Source organism: Apteryx mantelli, chromosome 30 (genome assembly GCF_036417845.1).
Source record: "Apteryx mantelli isolate bAptMan1 chromosome 30, bAptMan1.hap1, whole genome shotgun sequence".
Lineage (NCBI taxonomy): Eukaryota > Metazoa > Chordata > Aves > Apterygiformes > Apterygidae > Apteryx > Apteryx mantelli.
The window spans coordinates 5,914,825-5,939,876 of NC_090007.1; the positions used below are offsets into that span (position 1 = coordinate 5,914,825).

General features: G+C 56.8%; 1 protein-coding gene across 1 annotated transcript in view; it reads left to right on the forward strand.

Annotated features, from left to right (window-relative positions):
* Positions 1–25,052, forward strand: part of MUC16 (mucin 16, cell surface associated) — a gene marked incomplete at its 5' end in the record, with an annotated part of 77,201 nt that overhangs the window by 7,477 nt on the left and 44,672 nt on the right. Inside the window, 5 exons of the mRNA XM_067313093.1 lie at positions 2,637–2,693; positions 6,507–6,554; positions 7,110–7,163; positions 7,986–8,085; positions 15,895–15,971. Coding sequence (XP_067169194.1) covers positions 2,637–2,693; positions 6,507–6,554; positions 7,110–7,163; positions 7,986–8,085; positions 15,895–15,971 — 336 coding nt within the window. The remainder of the gene's footprint in view (positions 1–2,636; positions 2,694–6,506; positions 6,555–7,109; positions 7,164–7,985; positions 8,086–15,894; positions 15,972–25,052) is intronic.

Genomic DNA, 25,052 nt, shown 5'->3' on the forward strand with positions numbered 1-25,052 from the left:
CAACTACTGCTGAAGTCCCACCGACGAGTACAGCAATCTCCTCCTCGCAGGCAGAGGCATCGACAATGTCCACTGAGACAACGCTCGTGCCAACTAGCATGTCCAGTGAGGGGTCAACAAGCAGAGGTGCTGAGACAAGCACTCCCATCTCGGAGTCCACGCCTACTACCACTGCTTCCCAAGCCACGACTGGTGCCACCACAGCTCCCAGTTCTTCCGCTAGTCCCTCCACAGCTGCCCAGGGGATGAGCACAGGTGTTCCGTCTACCACTTCCATCCTATTGACAACCCGTAGACTCTCCTCCACCCAGGCAGAGGCATCGACAATGTCCACTGAGACAACGCTCGTGCCAGCTAGCGTGTCCAGTGAGGGGTCAACAAGCAGAGGTGTTGAGACAAGCACTCCCATCACAGAGTCCATGGCTATTACCACTGTTTCTGAAACCACGACCGCTTCGTCCCCGGCTCCCAATTCTTCCTCTACTGCCACAACAGCTTCCCGGGGGACAAGCACAAGTCTCCCACCTACTACTGCAGTCCCACTGACGAGTAGAAGAATCTCCTCCACCCAGGCAGAGGCATCCACAATGTCCACTGAGACAACGCTCGTGCCAACTAGCATGTCCAGTGAGGGATCAACAAGCAGAGGTGCTGAGACAAGCATTCCCATCACAAAGTCCACGCCTACTACCACTGCTTCCCAAGCCACGACTGGTGCCTCCACAGCTCCCAGTTCTTCCCCTACTGCAACAAGAGCTCCCCGCGGCATGAGCACAGGTGCTCCGTCTACCACTTCCATCCCATTGACAACCCTTAGACTCTCCTCCACCCAGGCAGAGGCATCGACAATGTCCACTGAGACAACGCTCGTGCCAACTAGCATGTCCAGTGAGGGGTCAACAAGCAGAGGTGCTGAGACAAGCAATCCCATCACAAAGTCCAGGCCTACTACCACTGCTTCCCAAGCCACGACTGGTGCCTCCACAGCTCCCAGTTCTTCCGCTACTGCAACAAGAGCTCCCCGCGGGATGAGCACAGCTCCCCCAACTACTGCTGAAGTCCCACCAACGAGTACAGCAATCTCCTCCTCGCAGGCAGAGGCATCGACAATGTCCACTGAGACAACGCTCGTGCCAACTAGCATGTCCAGTGAGGGGTCAACAAGCAGAGGTGCTGAGACAAGCACTCCCATCTCGGAGTCCACGCCTACTACGACTGCTTCCCAAGCCACGACTGGTGCCACCACAGCTCCCAGTTCTTCCGCTAGTCCCTCCACAGCTGCCCATGGGATGAGCACAGGTGCTCCGTCTACCACTTCCTTCCCACTGACAACCCTTAGACTCTCCTCCACCCAGGCAGAGGCATCGACAATGTCCACTGAGACAATGCTCGTGCCAGCTAGCGTGTCCAGTGAGGGGTCAACAAGCAGAGGTGTTGAGACAAGCACTCCCATCACAGAGTCCATGGCTATTACCACTGTTTCTGAAACCACGACCGCTTCGTCCCCGGCTCCCAATTCTTCCTCTACTGCCACAACAGCTTCCCGGGGGACAAGCTCAAGTCTCCCACCTACTACTGCAGTCCCACTGACGATTACAGCAATCTCCTCCTCGAAGGCAGAGGCATCGACAATGTCCACTGAGACAACGCTCGTGCCAACTAGCATGTCCAGTGAGGGGTCAACAAGCAGAGGTGCTGAGACAAGCACTCCCATCTCGGAGTCCACGCCTACTACCACTGCTTCCCAAGCCACGACTGGTGCCTCCACAGCTCCCAGTTCTTCCGCTACTGCAACAAGAGCTCCCCGCGGGATGAGCACAGCTCCCCCAACTACTGCTGAAGTCCCACCAAAGAGTACAGCAATCTCCTCCTCGAAGGCAGAGGCATCGACAATGTCCACTGAGACAACGCTCGTGCCAACTAGCATGTCCAGTGAGGGGTCAACAAGCAGAGGTGCTGAGACAAGCACTCCCATCTCGGAGTCCACGCCTACTACCACTGCTTCCCAAGCCACGACTGGTGCCTCCACAGCTCCCAGTTCTTCCGCTACTGCAACAAGAGCTCCCCGCGGGATGAGCACAGCTCCCCCAACTACTGCTGAAGTCCCACCAACGAGTACAGCAATCTCCTCCTCGAAGGCAGAGGCATCGACAATGTCCACTGAGACAACGCTCGTGCCAACTAGCATGTCCAGTGAGGGGTCAACAAGCAGAGGTGCTGAGACAAGCACTCCCATCTCGGAGTCCACGCCTACTACGACTGCTTCCCAAGCCACGACTGGTGCCTCCACAGCTCCCAGTTCTTCTGCTACTCCCTCCACAGCTGCCCATGGGATGAGCACAGGTGCTCCTTCTACCACTTCCATCCTATTGACAACCCGTAGACTCTCCTCCACCCAGGCAGAGGCATCGACAATGTCCACTGAGACAATGCTCGTGCCAGCTAGCGTGTCCAGTGAGGGGTCAACAAGCAGAGGTGTTGAGACAAGCACTCCCATCACAGAGTCCATGGCTATTACCACTGTTTCTGAAACCACGACCGCTTCGTCCCCGGCTCCCAATTCTTCCTCTACTGCCACAACAGCTTCCCGGGGGACAAGCTCAAGTCTCCCACCTACTACTGCAGTCCCACCGACGAGTAGAAGAATCTCCTCCTCGCAGGCAGAGGCATCGACAATGTCCACTGAGACAACGCTCGTGCCAGCTAGCATGTCCAGTGAGGGGTCAACAAGCAGAGGTGCTGAGACAAGCACTCCCATCTCGGAGTCCACGCCTACTACGACTGCTTCCCAAGCCACGACTGGTGCCTCCACAGCTCCCAGTTCTTCCGCTACTCCCTCCACAGCTGCCCAGGGGATGAGCACAGGTGCTCCGTCTACCACTTCCATCCCATTGACAACCCTTAGACTCTCCTCCACCCAGGCAGAGGCATCAACAATGTCCACTGAGACAACGCTCGTGCCAACTAGCATGTCCAGTGAGGGGTCAACAAGCAGAGGTGTTGAGACAAGCACTCCCATCACAGAGTCCATGGCTATTACCACTGTTTCTGAAACCACGACTGCTTTGTCCCCGGCTCCCAATTCTTCCTCTACTGCCACAACAGCTTCCCGGGGGACAAGCTCAAGTCTCCCACCTACTACTGCAGTCCCACCGACGAGTAGAAGAATCTCCTCCACCCAGGCAGAGGCATCCACAATGTCCACTGAGACAACGCTCGTGCCAACTAGCATGTCCAGTGAGGGGTCAACAAGCAGAGGTGCTGAGACAAGCACTCCCATCTCGGAGTCCACGCCTACTACCACTGCTTCCCAAGCCACGACTGGTGCCTCCACAGCTCCCAGTTCTTCCGCTACTGCAACAAGAGCTCCCCGCGGGATGAGCACAGCTCCCCCAACTACTGCTGAAGTCCCACCAACGAGTACAGCAATCTCCTCCTCGAAGGCAGAGGCATCGACAATGTCCGCTGAGACAACGCTCGTGCCAACTAGCATGTCCAGTGAGGGGTCAACAAGCAGAGGTGCTGAGACAAGCACTCCCATCTCGGAGTCCACGCCTACTACGACTGCTTCCCAAGCCACGACTGGTGCCTCCACAGCTCCCAGTTCTTCTGCTACTCCCTCCACAGCTGCCCATGGGATGAGCACAGGTGCTCCGTCTACCACTTCCATCCTATTGACAACCCGTAGACTCTCCTCCACCCAGGCAGAGGCATCGACAATGTCCACTGAGACAATGCTCGTGCCAGCTAGCGTGTCCAGTGAGGGGTCAACAAGCAGAGGTGTTGAGACAAGCACTCCCATCACAGAGTCCATGGCTATTACCACTGTTTCTGAAACCACGACCGCTTCGTCCCCGGCTCCCAATTCTTCCTCTACTGCCACAACAGCTTCCCGGGGGACAAGCTCAAGTCTCCCACCTACTACTGCAGTCCCACCGACGAGTAGAAGAATCTCCTCCTCGCAGGCAGAGGCATCGACAATGTCCACTGAGACAACGCTCGTGCCAACTAGCATGTCCAGTGAGGGGTCAACAAGCAGAGGTGCTGAGACAAGCACTCCCATCTCGGAGTCCACGCCTACTACGACTGCTTCCCAAGCCACGACTGGTGCCTCCACAGCTCCCAGTTCTTCTGCTACTCCCTCCACAGCTGCCCATGGGATGAGCACAGGTGCTCCGTCTACCACTTCCATCCTATTGACAACCCGTAGACTCTCCTCCACCCAGGCAGAGGCATCGACAATGTCCACTGAGACAATGCTCGTGCCAGCTAGCGTGTCCAGTGAGGGGTCAACAAGCAGAGGTGTTGAGACAAGCACTCCCATCACAGAGTCCATGGCTATTACCACTGTTTCTGAAACCACGACCGCTTCGTCCCCGGCTCCCAATTTTTCCTCTACTGCCACAACAGCTTCCCGGGGGACAAGCTCAAGTCTCCCACCTACTACTGCAGTCCCACCGACGAGTAGAAGAATCTCCTCCTCGCAGGCAGAGGCATCGACAATGTCCACTGAGACAACGCTCGTGCCAACTAGCATGTCCAGTGAGGGGTCAACAAGCAGAGGTGCTGAGACAAGCACTCCCATCTCGGAGTCCACGCCTACTACCACTGCTTCCCAAGCCACGACTGGTGCCTCCACAGCTCCCAGTTCTTCCCCTACTGCAACAAGAGCTCCCCGCGGGATGAGCACAGCTCCCCCAACTACTGCTGAAGTCCCACCGACGAGTACAGCAATCTCCTCCTCGAAGGCAGAGGCATCGACAATGTCCACTGAGACAACGCTCGTGCCAACTAGCATGTCCAGTGAGGGGTCAACAAGCAGAGGTGCTGAGACAAGCACTCCCATCTCGGAGTCCACGCCTACTACGACTGCTTCCCAAGCCACGACTGGTGCCTCCACAGCTCCCAGTTCTTCCCCTACTGCAACAAGAGCTCCCCGCGGCATGAGCACAGGTGCTCCGTCTACCACTTCCATCCTATTGACAACCCTTAGACTCTCCTCCACCCAGGCAGAGGCATCGACAATGTCCACTGAGACAATGCTCGTGCCAGCTAGCGTGTCCAGTGAGGGGTCAACAAGCAGAGGTGTTGAGACAAGCACTCCCATCACAGAGTCCATGGCTATTACCACTGTTTCTGAAACCACGACCGCTTCGTCCCCGGCTCCCAATTCTTCCTCTACTGCCACAACAGCTTCCCGGGGGACAAGCTCAAGTCTCCCACCTACTACTGCAGTCCCACCGACGAGTAGAAGAATCTCCTCCTCGCAGGCAGAGGCATCGACAATGTCCACTGAGACAACGCTCGTGCCAACTAGCATGTCCAGTGAGGGGTCAACAAGCAGAGGTGCTGAGACAAGCACTCCCATCTCGGAGTCCACGCCTACTACGACTGCTTCCCAAGCCACGACTGGTGCCTCCACAGCTCCCAGTTCTTCCGCTACTCCCTCCACAGCTGCCCAGGGGATGAGCACAGGTGCTCCGTCTACCACTTCCATCCCATTGACAACCCTTAGACTCTCCTCCACCCAGGCAGAGGCATCGACAATGTCCACTGAGACAACGCTCGTGCCAACTAGCATGTCCAGTGAGGGGTCAACAAGCAGAGGTGCTGAGACAAGCACTCCCATCTCGGAGTCCACGCCTACTACCACTGCTTCCCAAGCCACGACTGGTGCCTCCACAGCTCCCAGTTCTTCCCCTACTGCAACAAGAGCTCCCCGCGGCATGAGCACAGGTGCTCCGTCTACCACTTCCATCCCATTGACAACCCTTAGACTCTCCTCCACCCAGGCAGAGGCATCGACAATGTCCACTGAGACAACGCTCGTGCCAACTAGCATGTCCAGTGAGGGGTCAACAAGCAGAGGTGCTGAGACAAGCAATCCCATCACAAAGTCCAGGCCTACTACCACTGCTTCCCAAGCCACGACTGGTGCCTCCACAGCTCCCAGTTCTTCCGCTACTGCAACAAGAGCTCCCCGCGGGATGAGCACAGCTCCCCCAACTACTGCTGAAGTCCCACCAACGAGTACAGCAATCTCCTCCTCGCAGGCAGAGGCATCGACAATGTCCACTGAGACAACGCTCGTGCCAACTAGCATGTCCAGTGAGGGGTCAACAAGCAGAGGTGCTGAGACAAGCACTCCCATCTCGGAGTCCACGCCTACTACGACTGCTTCCCAAGCCACGACTGGTGCCACCACAGCTCCCAGTTCTTCCGCTAGTCCCTCCACAGCTGCCCATGGGATGAGCACAGGTGCTCCGTCTACCACTTCCTTCCCACTGACAACCCTTAGACTCTCCTCCACCCAGGCAGAGGCATCGACAATGTCCACTGAGACAATGCTCGTGCCAGCTAGCGTGTCCAGTGAGGGGTCAACAAGCAGAGGTGTTGAGACAAGCACTCCCATCACAGAGTCCATGGCTATTACCACTGTTTCTGAAACCACGACCGCTTCGTCCCCGGCTCCCAATTCTTCCTCTACTGCCACAACAGCTTCCCGGGGGACAAGCTCAAGTCTCCCACCTACTACTGCAGTCCCACTGACGATTACAGCAATCTCCTCCTCGAAGGCAGAGGCATCGACAATGTCCACTGAGACAACGCTCGTGCCAACTAGCATGTCCAGTGAGGGGTCAACAAGCAGAGGTGCTGAGACAAGCACTCCCATCTCGGAGTCCACGCCTACTACCACTGCTTCCCAAGCCACGACTGGTGCCTCCACAGCTCCCAGTTCTTCCGCTACTGCAACAAGAGCTCCCCGCGGGATGAGCACAGCTCCCCCAACTACTGCTGAAGTCCCACCAAAGAGTACAGCAATCTCCTCCTCGAAGGCAGAGGCATCGACAATGTCCACTGAGACAACGCTCGTGCCAACTAGCATGTCCAGTGAGGGGTCAACAAGCAGAGGTGCTGAGACAAGCACTCCCATCTCGGAGTCCACGCCTACTACCACTGCTTCCCAAGCCACGACTGGTGCCTCCACAGCTCCCAGTTCTTCCCCTACTGCAACAAGAGCTCCCCGCGGGATGAGCACAGCTCCCCCAACTACTGCTGAAGTCCCACCAACGAGTACAGCAATCTCCTCCTCGCAGGCAGAGGCATCGACAATGTCCACTGAGACAACGCTCGTGCCAACTAGCATGTCCAGTGAGGGGTCAACAAGCAGAGGTGCTGAGACAAGCACTCCCATCTCGGAGTCCACGCCTACTACCACTGCTTCCCAAGCCACGACTGGTGCCTCCACAGCTCCCAGTTCTTCTGCTACTCCCTCCACAGCTGCCCATGGGATGAGCACAGGTGCTCCGTCTACCACTTCCATCCTATTGACAACCCGTAGACTCTCCTCCACCCAGGCAGAGGCATCGACAATGTCCACTGAGACAATGCTCGTGCCAGCTAGCATGTCCAGTGAGGGGTCAACAAGCAGAGGTGTTGAGACAAGCACTCCCATCACAGAGTCCATGGCTATTACCACTGTTTCTGAAACCACGACCGCTTCGTCCCCGGCTCCCAATTCTTCCTCTACTGCCACAACAGCTTCCCGGGGGACAAGCTCAAGTCTCCCACCTACTACTGCAGTCCCACCGACGAGTAGAAGAATCTCCTCCTCGCAGGCAGAGGCATCGACAATGTCCACTGAGACAACGCTCGTGCCAACTAGCATGTCCAGTGAGGGGTCAACAAGCAGAGGTGCTGAGACAAGCACTCCCATCTCGGAGTCCACGCCTACTACGACTGCTTCCCAAGCCACGACTGGTGCCTCCACAGCTCCCAGTTCTTCCGCTACTCCCTCCACAGCTGCCCAGGGGATGAGCACAGGTGCTCCGTCTACCACTTCCATCCCATTGACAACCCTTAGACTCTCCTCCACCCAGGCAGAGGCATCAACAATGTCCACTGAGACAACGCTCGTGCCAACTAGCATGTCCAGTGAGGGGTCAACAAGCAGAGGTGTTGAGACAAGCACTCCCATCACAGAGTCCATGGCTATTACCACTGTTTCTGAAACCACGACTGCTTTGTCCCCGGCTCCCAATTCTTCCTCTACTGCCACAACAGCTTCCCGGGGGACAAGCTCAAGTCTCCCACCTACTACTGCAGTCCCACCGACGAGTAGAAGAATCTCCTCCTCGCAGGCAGAGGCATCGACAATGTCCACTGAGACAACGCTCGTGCCAACTAGCATGTCCAGTGAGGGGTCAACAAGCAGAGGTGCTGAGACAAGCACTCCCATCTCGGAGTCCACGCCTACTACGACTGCTTCCCAAGCCACGACTGGTGCCTCCACAGCTCCCAGTTCTTCCGCTACTCCCTCCACAGCTGCCCAGGGGATGAGCACAGGTGCTCCGTCTACCACTTCCATCCCATTGACAACCCTTAGACTCTCCTCCACCCAGGCAGAGGCATCAACAATGTCCACTGAGACAACGCTCGTGCCAACTAGCATGTCCAGTGAGGGGTCAACAAGCAGAGGTGTTGAGACAAGCACTCCCATCACAGAGTCCATGGCTATTACCACTGTTTCTGAAACCACGACTGCTTTGTCCCCGGCTCCCAATTCTTCCTCTACTGCCACAACAGCTTCCCGGGGGACAAGCTCAAGTCTCCCACCTACTACTGCAGTCCCACCGACGAGTAGAAGAATCTCCTCCACCCAGGCAGAGGCATCCACAATGTCCACTGAGACAACGCTCGTGCCAACTAGCATGTCCAGTGAGGGGTCAACAAGCAGAGGTGCTGAGACAAGCACTCCCATCTCGGAGTCCACGCCTACTACCACTGCTTCCCAAGCCACGACTGGTGCCTCCACAGCTCCCAGTTCTTCCGCTACTGCAACAAGAGCTCCCCGCGGGATGAGCACAGCTCCCCCAACTACTGCTGAAGTCCCACCAACGAGTACAGCAATCTCCTCCTCGAAGGCAGAGGCATCGACAATGTCCGCTGAGACAACGCTCGTGCCAACTAGCATGTCCAGTGAGGGGTCAACAAGCAGAGGTGCTGAGACAAGCACTCCCATCTCGGAGTCCACGCCTACTACGACTGCTTCCCAAGCCACGACTGGTGCCTCCACAGCTCCCAGTTCTTCTGCTACTCCCTCCACAGCTGCCCATGGGATGAGCACAGGTGCTCCGTCTACCACTTCCATCCTATTGACAACCCGTAGACTCTCCTCCACCCAGGCAGAGGCATCGACAATGTCCACTGAGACAATGCTCGTGCCAGCTAGCGTGTCCAGTGAGGGGTCAACAAGCAGAGGTGTTGAGACAAGCACTCCCATCACAGAGTCCATGGCTATTACCACTGTTTCTGAAACCACGACCGCTTCGTCCCCGGCTCCCAATTCTTCCTCTACTGCCACAACAGCTTCCCGGGGGACAAGCTCAAGTCTCCCACCTACTACTGCAGTCCCACCGACGAGTAGAAGAATCTCCTCCTCGCAGGCAGAGGCATCGACAATGTCCACTGAGACAACGCTCGTGCCAACTAGCATGTCCAGTGAGGGGTCAACAAGCAGAGGTGCTGAGACAAGCACTCCCATCTCGGAGTCCACGCCTACTACGACTGCTTCCCAAGCCACGACTGGTGCCTCCACAGCTCCCAGTTCTTCCGCTACTGCAACAAGAGCTCCCCGCGGGATGAGCACAGCTCCCCCAACTACTGCTGAAGTCCCACCAACGAGTACAGCAATCTCCTCCTCGCAGGCAGAGGCATCGACAATGTCCACTGAGACAACGCTCGTGCCAACTAGCATGTCCAGTGAGGGGTCAACAAGCAGAGGTGCTGAGACAAGCACTCCCATCTCGGAGTCCACGCCTACTACGACTGCTTCCCAAGCCACGACTGGTGCCTCCACAGCTCCCAGTTCTTCTGCTACTCCCTCCACAGCTGCCCATGGGATGAGCACAGGTGCTCCGTCTACCACTTCCATCCTATTGACAACCCGTAGACTCTCCTCCACCCAGGCAGAGGCATCGACAATGTCCACTGAGACAATGCTCGTGCCAGCTAGCGTGTCCAGTGAGGGGTCAACAAGCAGAGGTGTTGAGACAAGCACTCCCATCACAGAGTCCATGGCTATTACCACTGTTTCTGAAACCACGACCGCTTCGTCCCCGGCTCCCAATTTTTCCTCTACTGCCACAACAGCTTCCCGGGGGACAAGCTCAAGTCTCCCACCTACTACTGCAGTCCCACCGACGAGTAGAAGAATCTCCTCCTCGCAGGCAGAGGCATCGACAATGTCCACTGAGACAACGCTCGTGCCAACTAGCATGTCCAGTGAGGGGTCAACAAGCAGAGGTGCTGAGACAAGCACTCCCATCTCGGAGTCCACGCCTACTACGACTGCTTCCCAAGCCACGACTGGTGCCTCCACAGCTCCCAGTTCTTCCGCTACTCCCTCCACAGCTGCCCAGGGGATGAGCACAGGTGCTCCGTCTACCACTTCCATCCTATTGACAACCCGTAGACTCTCCTCCACCCCGGCAGAGGCATCGACAATGTCCACTGAGACAATGCTCGTGCCAGCTAGCGTGTCCAGTGAGGGGTCAACAAGCAGAGGTGTTGAGACAAGCACTCCCATCACAGAGTCCATGGCTATTACCACTGTTTCTGAAACCACGACCGCTTCGTCCCCGGCTCCCAATTCTTCCTCTACTGCCACAACAGCTTCCCGGGGGACAAGCTCAAGTCTCCCACCTACTACTGCAGTCCCACCGACGAGTAGAAGAATCTCCTCCTCGCAGGCAGAGGCATCGACAATGTCCACTGAGACAACGCTCGTGCCAACTAGCATGTCCAGTGAGGGGTCAACAAGCAGAGGTGCTGAGACAAGCATTCCCATCACAAAGTCCACGCCTACTACGACTGCTTCCCAAGCCACGACTGGTGCCTCCACAGCTCCCAGTTCTTCCGCTACTCCCTCCACAGCTGCCCATGGGATGAGCACAGGTGCTCCGTCTACCACTTCCATCCCATTGACAACCCTTAGACTCTCCTCCACCCAGGCAGAGGCATCGACAATGTCCACTGAGACAACGCTCGTGCCAACTAGCATGTCCAGTGAGGGGTCAACAAGCAGAGGTGCTGAGACAAGCACTCCCATCTCGGAGTCCACGCCTACTACCACTGCTTCCCAAGCCACGACTGGTGCCTCCACAGCTCCCAGTTCTTCCGCTACTCCCTCCACAGCTGCCCAGGGGATGAGCACAGGTGCTCCGTCTACCACTTCCATCCCATTGACAACCCTTAGACTCTCCTCCACCCAGGCAGAGGCATCAACAATGTCCACTGAGACAACGCTCGTGCCAACTAGCATGTCCAGTGAGGGGTCAACAAGCAGAGGTGTTGAGACAAGCACTCCCATCACAGAGTCCATGGCTATTACCACTGTTTCTGAAACCACGACTGCTTTGTCCCCGGCTCCCAATTCTTCCTCTACTGCCACAACAGCTTCCCGGGGGACAAGCTCAAGTCTCCCACCTACTACTGCAGTCCCACCGACGAGTAGAAGAATCTCCTCCACCCAGGCAGAGGCATCCACAATGTCCACTGAGACAACGCTCGTGCCAACTAGCATGTCCAGTGAGGGGTCAACAAGCAGAGGTGCTGAGACAAGCACTCCCATCTCGGAGTCCACGCCTACTACCACTGCTTCCCAAGCCACGACTGGTGCCTCCACAGCTCCCAGTTCTTCCGCTACTGCAACAAGAGCTCCCCGCGGGATGAGCACAGCTCCCCCAACTACTGCTGAAGTCCCACCAACGAGTACAGCAATCTCCTCCTCGAAGGCAGAGGCATCGACAATGTCCGCTGAGACAACGCTCGTGCCAACTAGCATGTCCAGTGAGGGGTCAACAAGCAGAGGTGCTGAGACAAGCACTCCCATCTCGGAGTCCACGCCTACTACGACTGCTTCCCAAGCCACGACTGGTGCCTCCACAGCTCCCAGTTCTTCTGCTACTCCCTCCACAGCTGCCCATGGGATGAGCACAGGTGCTCCGTCTACCACTTCCATCCTATTGACAACCCGTAGACTCTCCTCCACCCAGGCAGAGGCATCGACAATGTCCACTGAGACAATGCTCGTGCCAGCTAGCGTGTCCAGTGAGGGGTCAACAAGCAGAGGTGTTGAGACAAGCACTCCCATCACAGAGTCCATGGCTATTACCACTGTTTCTGAAACCACGACCGCTTCGTCCCCGGCTCCCAATTCTTCCTCTACTGCCACAACAGCTTCCCGGGGGACAAGCTCAAGTCTCCCACCTACTACTGCAGTCCCACCGACGAGTAGAAGAATCTCCTCCTCGCAGGCAGAGGCATCGACAATGTCCACTGAGACAACGCTCGTGCCAACTAGCATGTCCAGTGAGGGGTCAACAAGCAGAGGTGCTGAGACAAGCACTCCCATCTCGGAGTCCACGCCTACTACGACTGCTTCCCAAGCCACGACTGGTGCCTCCACAGCTCCCAGTTCTTCTGCTACTCCCTCCACAGCTGCCCATGGGATGAGCACAGGTGCTCCGTCTACCACTTCCATCCTATTGACAACCCGTAGACTCTCCTCCACCCAGGCAGAGGCATCGACAATGTCCACTGAGACAATGCTCGTGCCAGCTAGCGTGTCCAGTGAGGGGTCAACAAGCAGAGGTGTTGAGACAAGCACTCCCATCACAGAGTCCATGGCTATTACCACTGTTTCTGAAACCACGACCGCTTCGTCCCCGGCTCCCAATTCTTCCTCTACTGCCACAACAGCTTCCCGGGGGACAAGCTCAAGTCTCCCACCTACTACTGCAGTCCCACCGACGAGTAGAAGAATCTCCTCCTCGCAGGCAGAGGCATCGACAATGTCCACTGAGACAACGCTCGTGCCAACTAGCATGTCCAGTGAGGGGTCAACAAGCAGAGGTGTTGAGACAAGCACTCCCATCACAGAGTCCATGGCTATTACCACTGTTTCTGAAACCACGACTGCTTTGTCCCCGGCTCCCAATTCTTCCTCTACTGCCACAACAGCTTCCCGGGGGACAAGCTCAAGTCTCCCACCTACTACTGCAGTCCCACCGACGAGTAGAAGAATCTCCTCCACCCAGGCAGAGGCATCCACAATGTCCACTGAGACAACGCTCGTGCCAACTAGCATGTCCAGTGAGGGGTCAACAAGCAGAGGTGCTGAGACAAGCACTCCCATCTCGGAGTCCACGCCTACTACCACTGCTTCCCAAGCCACGACTGGTGCCTCCACAGCTCCCAGTTCTTCCGCTACTGCAACAAGAGCTCCCCGCGGGATGAGCACAGCTCCCCCAACTACTGCTGAAGTCCCACCAACGAGTACAGCAATCTCCTCCTCGAAGGCAGAGGCATCGACAATGTCCGCTGAGACAACGCTCGTGCCAACTAGCATGTCCAGTGAGGGGTCAACAAGCAGAGGTGCTGAGACAAGCACTCCCATCTCGGAGTCCACGCCTACTACGACTGCTTCCCAAGCCACGACTGGTGCCTCCACAGCTCCCAGTTCTTCTGCTACTCCCTCCACAGCTGCCCATGGGATGAGCACAGGTGCTCCGTCTACCACTTCCATCCTATTGACAACCCGTAGACTCTCCTCCACCCAGGCAGAGGCATCGACAATGTCCACTGAGACAATGCTCGTGCCAGCTAGCGTGTCCAGTGAGGGGTCAACAAGCAGAGGTGTTGAGACAAGCACTCCCATCACAGAGTCCATGGCTATTACCACTGTTTCTGAAACCACGACCGCTTCGTCCCCGGCTCCCAATTCTTCCTCTACTGCCACAACAGCTTCCCGGGGGACAAGCTCAAGTCTCCCACCTACTACTGCAGTCCCACCGACGAGTAGAAGAATCTCCTCCACCCAGGCAGAGGCATCGACAATGTCCACTGAGACAACGCTCGTGCCAACTAGCATGTCCAGTGAGGGGTCAACAAGCAGAGGTGCTGAGACAAGCACTCCCATCTCGGAGTCCACGCCTACTACGACTGCTTCCCAAGCCACGACTGGTGCCTCCACAGCTCCCAGTTCTTCCACTACTGCAACAAGAGCTCCCCGCGGGATGAGCACAGCTCCCCCAACTACTGCTGAAGTCCCACCAACGAGTACAGCAATCTCCTCCTCGCAGGCAGAGGCATCGACAATGTCCACTGAGACAACGCTCGTGCCAACTAGCATGTCCAGTGAGGGGTCAACAAGCAGAGGTGCTGAGACAAGCACTCCCATCTCGGAGTCCACGCCTACTACGACTGCTTCCCAAGCCACGACTGGTGCCTCCACAGCTCCCAGTTCTTCTGCTACTCCCTCCACAGCTGCCCATGGGATGAGCACAGGTGCTCCGTCTACCACTTCCATCCTATTGACAACCCGTAGACTCTCCTCCACCCCGGCAGAGGCATCGACAATGTCCACTGAGACAATGCTCGTGCCAGCTAGCGTGTCCAGTGAGGGGTCAACAAGCAGAGGTGTTGAGACAAGCACTCCCATCACAGAGTCCATGGCTATTACCACTGTTTCTGAAACCACGACCGCTTCGTCCCCGGCTCCCAATTTTTCCTCTACTGCCACAACAGCTTCCCGGGGGACAAGCTCAAGTCTCCCACCTACTACTGCAGTCCCACCGACGAGTAGAAGAATCTCCTCCTCGCAGGCAGAGGCATCGACAATGTCCACTGAGACAACGCTCGTGCCAACTAGCATGTCCAGTGAGGGGTCAACAAGCAGAGGTGCTGAGACAAGCACTCCCATCTCGGAGTCCACGCCTACTACGACTGCTTCCCAAGCCACGACTGGTGCCTCCACAGCTCCCAGTTCTTCCGCTAGTCCCTCCACAGCTGCCCAGGGGATGAGCACAGGTGCTCCGTCTACCACTTCCATCCTATTGACAACCCGTAGACTCTCCTCCACCCCGGCAGAGGCATCGACAATGTCCACTGAGACAATGCTCGTGCCAGCTAGCGTGTCCAGTGAGGGGTCAACAAGCAGAGGTGTTGAGACAAGCACTCCCATCACAGAGTCCATGGCTATTACCACTGTTTCTGAAACCACGACCGCTTCGTCCCCGGCTCCCAATTCTTCCTCTACTGCCACAACAGCTTCCCGGGGGACAAGCTCAAGTCTCCCACCTACTACTGCAGTCCCACCGACGAGTAGAAGAATCTCCTCCTCGCAGGCAGAGGCATCGACAATGTCCACTGAGACAACGCTCGTGCCAACTAGCATGTCCAGTGAGGGGTCAACAAGCAGAGGTGCTGAGACAAGCATTCCCATCACAAAGTCCACGCCTACTACGACTGCTTCCCAAGCCACGACTGGTGCCTCCACAGCTCCCAGTTCTTCCGCTACTCCCTCCACAGCTGCCCATGGGATGAGCACAGGTGCTCCGTCTACCACTTCCATCCCATTGACAACCCTTAGACTCTCCTCCACCCAGGCAGAGGCATCGACAATGTCCACTGAGACAACGCTCGTGCCAACTAGCATGTCCAGTGAGGGGTCAACAAGCAGAGGTGCTGAGACAAGCACTCCCATCTCGGAGTCCACGCCTACTACCACTGCTTCCCAAGCCACGACTGGTGCCTCCACAGCTCCCAGTTCTTCCCCTACTGCAACAAGAGCTCCCCGCGGGATGAGCACAGCTCCCCCAACTGCTGCTGAAGTCCCACCAACGAGTACAGCAATCTCCTCCTCGCAGGCAGAGGCATCGACAATGTCCACTGAGACAATGCTCGTGCCAGCTAGCGTGTCCAGTGAGGGGTCAACAAGCAGAGGTGTTGAGACAAGCACTCCCATCACAGAGTCCATGGCTATTACCACTGTTTCTGAAACCACGACCGCTTCGTCCCCGGCTCCCAATTCTTCCTCTACTGCCACAACAGCTTCCCGGCGGACAAGCACAAGTCTCCCACCTACTACTGCAGTCCCACTGACGAGTAGAAGAATCTCCTCCACCCAGGCAGAGGCATCCACAATGTCCACTGAGACAACGCTCGTGCCAACTAGCATGTCCAGTGAGGGATCAACAAGCAGAGGTGCTGAGACAAGCATTCCCATCACAAAGTCCACGCCTACTACCACTGCTTCCCAAGCCACGACTGGTGCCTCCACAGCTCCCAGTTCTTCCGCTACTGCAACAAGAGCTCCCCGCGGCATGAGCACCGGTGCTCCGTCTACCACTTCCATCCCATTGACAACCCTTAGACTCTCCTCCACCCAGGCAGAGGCATCGACAATGTCCACTGAGACAACGCTCGTGCCAACTAGCATGTCCAGTGAGGGGTCAACAAGCAGAGGTGCTGAGACAAGCAATCCCATCACAAAGTCCAGGCCTACTACCACTGCTTCCCAAGCCACGACTGGTGCCTCCACAGCTCCCAGTTCTTCCCCTACTGCAACAAGAGCTCCCCGCGGGATGAGCACAGCTCCCCCAACTACTGCTGAAGTCCCACCAACGAGTACAGCAATCTCCTCCTCGCAGGCAGAGGCATCGACAATGTCCACTGAGACAACGCTCGTGCCAACTAGCATGTCCAGTGAGGGGTCAACAAGCAGAGGTGCTGAGACAAGCACTCCCATCTCGGAGTCCACGCCTACTACGACTGCTTCCCAAGCCACGACTGGTGCCACCACAGCTCCCAGTTCTTCCGCTAGTCCCTCCACAGCTGCCCAGGGGATGAGCACAGGTGCTCCGTCTACCACTTCCATCCTATTGACAACCCGTAGACTCTCCTCCACCCAGGCAGAGGCATCGACAATGTCCACTGAGACAATGCTCGTGCCAGCTAGCGTGTCCAGTGAGGGGTCAACAAGCAGAGGTGTTGAGACAAGCACTCCCATCACAGAGTCCATGGCTATTACCACTGTTTCTGAAACCACGACCGCTTCGTCCCCGGCTCCCAATTCTTCCTCTACTGCCACAACAGCTTCCCGGGGGACAAGCTCAAGTCTCCCACCTACTACTGCAGTCCCACCGACGAGTAGAAGAATCTCCTCCACCCAGGCAGAGGCATCGACAATGTCCACTGAGACAACGCTCGTGCCAACTAGCATGTCCAGTGAGGGGTCAACAAGCAGAGGTGCTGAGACAAGCACTCCCATCTCGGAGTCCACGCCTACTACCACTGCTTCCCAAGCCACGACTGGTGCCTCCACAGCTCCCAGTTCTTCCCCTACTGCAACAAGAGCTCCCCGCGGGATGAGCACAGCTCCCCCAACTACTGCTGAAGTCCCACCAACGAGTACAGCAATCTCCTCCTCGAAGGCAGAGGCATCGACAATGTCCACTGAGACAACGCTCGTGCCAACTAGCATGTCCAGTGAGGGGTCAACAAGCAGAGGTGCTGAGACAAGCACTCCCATCTCGGAGTCCACGCCTACTACGACTGCTTCCCAAGCCACGACTGGTGCCTCCACAGCTCCCAGTTCTTCTGCTACTCCCTCCACAGCTGCCCATGGGATGAGCACAGGTGCTCCGTCTACCACTTCCATCCTATTGACAACCCGTAGACTCTCCTCCACCCAGGCAGAGGCATCGACAATGTCCACTGAGACAATGCTCGTGCCAGCTAGCGTGTCCAGTGAGGGGTCAACAAGCAGAGGTGTTGAGACAAGCACTCCCATCACAGAGTCCATGGCTATTACCACTGTTTCTGAAACCACGACCGCTTCGTCCCCGGCTCCCAATTTTTCCTCTACTGCCACAACAGCTTCCCGGGGGACAAGCTCAAGTCTCCCACCTACTACTGCAGTCCCACCGACGAGTAGAAGAATCTCCTCCTCGCAGGCAGAGGCATCGACAATGTCCACTGAGACAACGCTCGTGCCAACTAGCATGTCCAGTGAGGGGTCAACAAGCAGAGGTGCTGAGACAAGCACTCCCATCTCGGAGTCCACGCCTACTACGACTGCTTCCCAAGCCACGACTGGTGCCTCCACAGCTCCCAGTTCTTCCGCTACTCCCTCCACAGCTGCCCAGGGGATGAGCACAGGTGCTCCGTCTACCACTTCCATCCTATTGACAACCCGTAGACTCTCCTCCACCCCGGCAGAGGCATCGACAATGTCCACTGAGACAATGCTCGTGCCAGCTAGCGTGTCCAGTGAGGGGTCAACAAGCAGAGGTGTTGAGACAAGCACTCCCATCACAGAGTCCATGGCTATTACCACTGTTTCTGAAACCACGACCGCTTCGTCCCCGGCTCCCAATTCTTCCTCTACTGCCACAACAGCTTCCCGGGGGACAAGCTCAAGTCTCCCACCTACTACTGCAGTCCCACCGACGAGTAGAAGAATCTCCTCCTCGCAGGCAGAGGCATCGACAATGTCCACTGAGACAACGCTCGTGCCAACTAGCATGTCCAGTGAGGGGTCAACAAGCAGAGGTGCTGAGACAAGCATTCCCATCACAAAGTCCACGCCTACTACGACTGCTTCCCAAGCCACGACTGGTGCCTCCACAGCTCCCAGTTCTTCCGCTACTCCCTCCACAGCTGCCCATGGGATGAGCACAGGTGCTCCGTCTACCACTTCCATCCCATTGACAACCCTTAGACTCTCCTCCACCCAGGCAGAGGCATCGACAATGTCCACTGAGACAACGCTCGTGCCAACTAGCATGTCCAGTGAGGGGTCAACAAGCAGAGGTGCTGAGACAAGCACTCCCATCTCGGAGTCCACGCCTACTACCACTGCTTCCCAAGCCACGACTGGTGCCTCCACAGCTCCCAGTTCTTCCCCTACTGCAACAAGAGCTCCCCGCGGGATGAGCACAGCTCCCCCAACTGCTGCTGAAGTCCCACCAACGAGTACAGCAATCTCCTCCTCGCAGGCAGAGGCATCGACAATGTCCACTGAGACAATGCTCGTGCCAGCTAGCGTGTCCAGTGAGGGGTCAACAAGCAGAGGTGTTGAGACAAGCACTCCCATCACAGAGTCCATGGCTATTACCACTGTTTCTGAAACCACGACCGCTTCGTCCCCGGCTCCCAATTCTTCCTCTACTGCCACAACAGCTTCCCGGCGGACAAGCACAAGTCTCCCACCTACTACTGCAGTCCCACTGACGAGTAGAAGAATCTCCTCCACCCAGGCAGAGGCATCCACAATGTCCACTGAGACAACGCTCGTGCCAACTAGCATGTCCAGTGAGGGATCAACAAGCAGAGGTGCTGAGACAAGCATTCCCATCACAAAGTCCACGCCTACTACCACTGCTTCCCAAGCCACGACTGGTGCCTCCACAGCTCCCAGTTCTTCCGCTACTGCAACAAGAGCTCCCCGCGGCATGAGCACCGGTGCTCCGTCTACCACTTCCATCCCATTGACAACCCTTAGACTCTCCTCCACCCAGGCAGAGGCATCGACAATGTCCACTGAGACAACGCTCGTGCCAACTAGCATGTCCAGTGAGGGGTCAACAAGCAGAGGTGCTGAGACAAGCAATCCCATCACAAAGTCCAGGCCTACTACCACTGCTTCCCAAGCCACGACTGGTGCCTCCACAGCTCCCAGTTCTTCCCCTACTGCAACAAGAGCTCCCCGCGGGATGAGCACAGCTCCCCCAACTACTGCTGAAGTCCCACCAACGAGTACAGCAATCTCCTCCTCGCAGGCAGAGGCATCGACAATGTCCACTGAGACAACGCTCGTGCCAACTAGCATGTCCAGTGAGGGGTCAACAAGCAGAGGTGCTGAGACAAGCACTCCCATCTCGGAGTCCACGCCTACTACGACTGCTTCCCAAGCCACGACTGGTGCCACCACAGCTCCCAGTTCTTCCGCTAGTCCCTCCACAGCTGCCCAGGGGATGAGCACAGGTGCTCCGTCTACCACTTCCATCCTATTGACAACCCGTAGACTCTCCTCCACCCAGGCAGAGGCATCGACAATGTCCACTGAGACAATGCTCGTGCCAGCTAGCGTGTCCAGTGAGGGGTCAACAAGCAGAGGTGTTGAGACAAGCACTCCCATCACAGAGTCCATGGCTATTACCACTGTTTCTGAAACCACGACCGCTTCGTCCCCGGCTCCCAATTCTTCCTCTACTGCCACAACAGCTTCCCGGGGGACAAGCTCAAGTCTCCCACCTACTACTGCAGTCCCACCGACGAGTAGAAGAATCTCCTCCACCCAGGCAGAGGCATCCACAATGTCCACTGAGACAACGCTCGTGCCAACTAGCATGTCCAGTGAGGGGTCAACAAGCAGAGGTGCTGAGACAAGCACTCCCATCTCGGAGTCCACGCCTACTACCACTGCTTCCCAAGCCACGACTGGTGCCTCCACAGCTCCCAGTTCTTCCCCTACTGCAACAAGAGCTCCCCGCGGGATGAGCACAGCTCCCCCAACTACTGCTGAAGTCCCACCAACGAGTACAGCAATCTCCTCCTCGCAGGCAGAGGCATCGACAATGTCCACTGAGACAACGCTCGTGCCAACTAGCATGTCCAGTGAGGGGTCAACAAGCAGAGGTGCTGAGACAAGCACTCCCATCTCGGAGTCCACGCCTACTACGACTGCTTCCCAAGCCACGACTGGTGCCTCCACAGCTCCCAGTTCTTCTGCTACTCCCTCCACAGCTGCCCATGGGATGAGCACAGGTGCTCCGTCTACCACTTCCATCCTATTGACAACCCGTAGACTCTCCTCCACCCAGGCAGAGGCATCGACAATGTCCACTGAGACAATGCTCGTGCCAGCTAGCGTGTCCAGTGAGGGGTCAACAAGCAGAGGTGTTGAGACAAGCACTCCCATCACAGAGTCCATGGCTATTACCACTGTTTCTGAAACCACGACCGCTTCGTCCCCGGCTCCCAATTCTTCCTCTACTGCCACAACAGCTTCCCGGGGGACAAGCTCAAGTCTCCCACCTACTACTGCAGTCCCACCGACGAGTAGAAGAATCTCCTCCTCGCAGGCAGAGGCATCCACAATGTCCACTGAGACAACGCTCGTGCCAACTAGCATGTCCAGTGAGGGGTCAACAAGCAGAGGTGCTGAGACAAGCACTCCCATCACAGAGTCCACGCCTACTACGACTGCTTCCCAAGCCACGACTGGTGCCTCCACAGCTCCCAGTTCTTCCGCTACTCCCTCCACAGCTGCCCATGGGATGAGCACAGGTGCTCCGTCTACCACTTCCATCCCATTGACAACCCTTAGACTCTCCTCCACCCAGGCAGAGGCATCGACAATGTCCACTGAGACAACGCTCGTGCCAGCTAGCATGTCCAGTGAGGGGTCAACAAGCAGAGGTGCTGAGACAAGCACTCCCATCTCGGAGTCCACGCCTACTACGACTGCTTCCCAAGCCACGACTGGTGCCTCCACAGCTCCCAGTTCTTCTGCTACTCCCTCCACAGCTGCCCATGGGATGAGCACAGGTGCTCCGTCTACCACTTCCATCCTATTGACAACCCGTAGACTCTCCTCCACCCAGGCAGAGGCATCGACAATGTCCACTGAGACAATGCTCGTGCCAGCTAGCGTGTCCAGTGAGGGGTCAACAAGCAGAGGTGTTGAGACAAGCACTCCCATCACAGAGTCCATGGCTATTACCACTGTTTCTGAAACCACGACCGCTTCGTCCCCGGCTCCCAATTCTTCCTCTACTGCCACAACAGCTTCCCGGGGGACAAGCTCAAGTCTCCCACCTACTACTGCAGTCCCACCGACGAGTAGAAGAATCTCCTCCTCGCAGGCAGAGGCATCGACAATGTCCACTGAGACAACGCTCGTGCCAACTAGCATGTCCAGTGAGGGGTCAACAAGCAGAGGTGCTGAGACAAGCACTCCCATCTCGGAGTCCACGCCTACTACGACTGCTTCCCAAGCCACGACTGGTGCCTCCACAGCTCCCAGTTCTTCCGCTACTCCCTCCACAGCTGCCCATGGGATGAGCACAGGTGCTCCGTCTACCACTTCCATCCTATTGACAACCCGTAGACTCTCCTCCACCCAGGCAGAGGCATCGACAATGTCCACTGAGACAATGCTCGTGCCAGCTAGCGTGTCCAGTGAGGGGTCAACAAGCAGAGGTGTTGAGACAAGCACTCCCATCACAGAGTCCATGGCTATTACCACTGTTTCTGAAACCACGACCGCTTCGTCCCCGGCTCCCAATTCTTCCTCTACTGCCACAACAGCTTCCCGGGGGACAAGCTCAAGTCTCCCACCTACTACTGCAGTCCCACCGACGAGTAGAAGAATCTCCTCCTCGCAGGCAGAGGCATCGACAATGTCCACTGAGACAACGCTCGTGCCAACTAGCATGTCCAGTGAGGGGTCAACAAGCAGAGGTGCTGAGACAAGCACTCCCATCTCGGAGTCCACGCCTACTACCACTGCTTCCCAAGCCACGACTGGTGCCTCCACAGCTCCCAGTTCTTCTGCTACCCCCTCCACAGCTGCCCAGGGGATGAGCACAGGTGTTCCGTCTACCACTTCCATCCTATTGACAACCCTTAGACTCTCCTCCACCCAGGCAGAGGCATCGACAATGTCCACTGAGACAACGCTCGTGCCAGCTAGCGTGTCCAGTGAGGGGTCAACAAGCAGAGGTGTTGAGACAAGCACTCCCATCACAGAGTCCATGGCTATTACCACTGTTTCTGAAACCACGACCGCTTCGTCCCCGGCTCCCAATTCTTCCTCTACTGCCACAACAGCTTCCCGGGGGACAAGCACAAGTCTCCCACCTACTACTGCAGTCCCACTGACGAGTAGAAGAATCTCCTCCACCCAGGCAGAGGCATCCACAATGTCCACTGAGACAACGCTCGTGCCAACTAGCATGTCCAGTGAGGGATCAACAAGCAGAGGTGCTGAGACAAGCATTCCCATCACAAAGTCCACGCCTACTACCACTGCTTCCCAAGCCACGACTGGTGCCTCCACAGCTCCCAGTTCTTCCCCTACTGCAACAAGAGCTCCCCGCGGCATGAGCACAGGTGCTCCGTCTACCACTTCCATCCCATTGACAACCCTTAGACTCTCCTCCACCCAGGCAGAGGCATCGACAATGTCCACTGAGACAACGCTCGTGCCAACTAGCATGTCCAGTGAGGGGTCAACAAGCAGAGGTGCTGAGACAAGCAATCCCATCACAAAGTCCAGGCCTACTACCACTGCTTCCCAAGCCACGACTGGTGCCTCCACAGCTCCCAGTTCTTCCGCTACTGCAACAAGAGCTCCCCGCGGGATGAGCACAGCTCCCCCAACTACTGCTGAAGTCCCACCAACGAGTACAGCAATCTCCTCCTCGAAGGCAGAGGCATCGACAATGTCCACTGAGACAACGCTCGTGCCAACTAGCATGTCCAGTGAGGGGTCAACAAGCAGAGGTGCTGAGACAAGCACTCCCATCTCGGAGTCCACGCCTACTACGACTGCTTCCCAAGCCACGACTGGTGCCACCACAGCTCCCAGTTCTTCCGCTAGTCCCTCCACAGCTGCCCATGGGATGAGCACAGGTGCTCCGTCTACCACTTCCTTCCCACTGACAACCCTTAGACTCTCCTCCACCCAGGCAGAGGCATCGACAATGTCCACTGAGACAATGCTCGTGCCAGCTAGCGTGTCCAGTGAGGGGTCAACAAGCAGAGGTGTTGAGACAAGCACTCCCATCACAGAGTCCATGGCTATTACCACTGTTTCTGAAACCACGACCGCTTCGTCCCCGGCTCCCAATTCTTCCTCTACTGCCACAACAGCTTCCCGGGGGACAAGCTCAAGTCTCCCACCTACTACTGCAGTCCCACTGACGAGTAGAAGAATCTCCTCCACCCAGGCAGAGGCATCGACAATGTCCACTGAGACAATGCTCGTGCCAACTAGCATGTCCAGTGAGGGGTCAACAAGCAGAGGTGCTGAGACAAGCACTCCCATCTCGGAGTCCACGCCTACTACCACTGCTTCCCAAGCCACGACTGGTGCCTCCACAGCTCCCAGTTCTTCCGCTACTGCAACAAGAGCTCCCCGCGGGATGAGCACAGCTCCCCCAACTACTGCTGAAGTCCCACCAACGAGTACAGCAATCTCCTCCTCGCAGGCAGAGGCATCGACAATGTCCACTGAGACAACGCTCGTGCCAACTAGCATGTCCAGTGAGGGGTCAACAAGCAGAGGTGCTGAGACAAGCACTCCCATCTCGGAGTCCACGCCTACTACGACTGCTTCCCAAGCCACGACTGGTGCCTCCACAGCTCCCAGTTCTTCCGCTACTCCCTCCACAGCTGCCCAGGGGATGAGCACAGGTGCTCCGTCTACCACTTCCATCCCATTGACAACCCTTAGACTCTCCTCCACCCAGGCAGAGGCATCGACAATGTCCACTGAGACAACGCTTGTGCCAACTAGCATGTCCAGTGAGGGGTCAACAAGCAGAGGTGTTGAGACAAGCACTCCCATCTCGGAGTCCACGCCTACTACCACTGCTTCCCAAGCCACGACTGGTGCCTCCACAGCTCCCAGTTCTTCCGCTACTGCAACAAGAGCTCCCCGCGGGATGAGCACAGCTCCCCCAACTACTGCTGAAGTCCCACCAACGAGTACAGCAATCTCCTCCTCGAAGGCAGAGGCATTGACAATGTCCACTGAGACAACGCTCGTGCCAACTAGCATGTCCAGTGAGGGGTCAACAAGCAGAGGTGCTGAGACAAGCACTCCCATCTCGGAGTCCACGCCTACTACGACTGCTTCCCAAGCCACGACTGGTGCCTCCACAGCTCCCAGTTCTTCCGCTACTCCCTCCACAGCTGCCCAGGGGATGAGCACAGGTGCTCCGTCTACCACTTCCTTCCCACTGACAACCCTTAGACTCTCCTCCACCCAGGCAGAGGCATCGACAATGTCCACTGAGACAATGCTCGTGCCAGCTAGCGTGTCCAGTGAGGGGTCAACAAGCAGAGGTGTTGAGACAAGCACTCCCATCACAGAGTCCATGGCTATTACCACTGTTTCTGAAACCACGACCGCTTCGTCCCCGGCTCCCAATTCTTCCTCTACTGCCACAACAGCTTCCCGGGGGACAAGCTCAAGT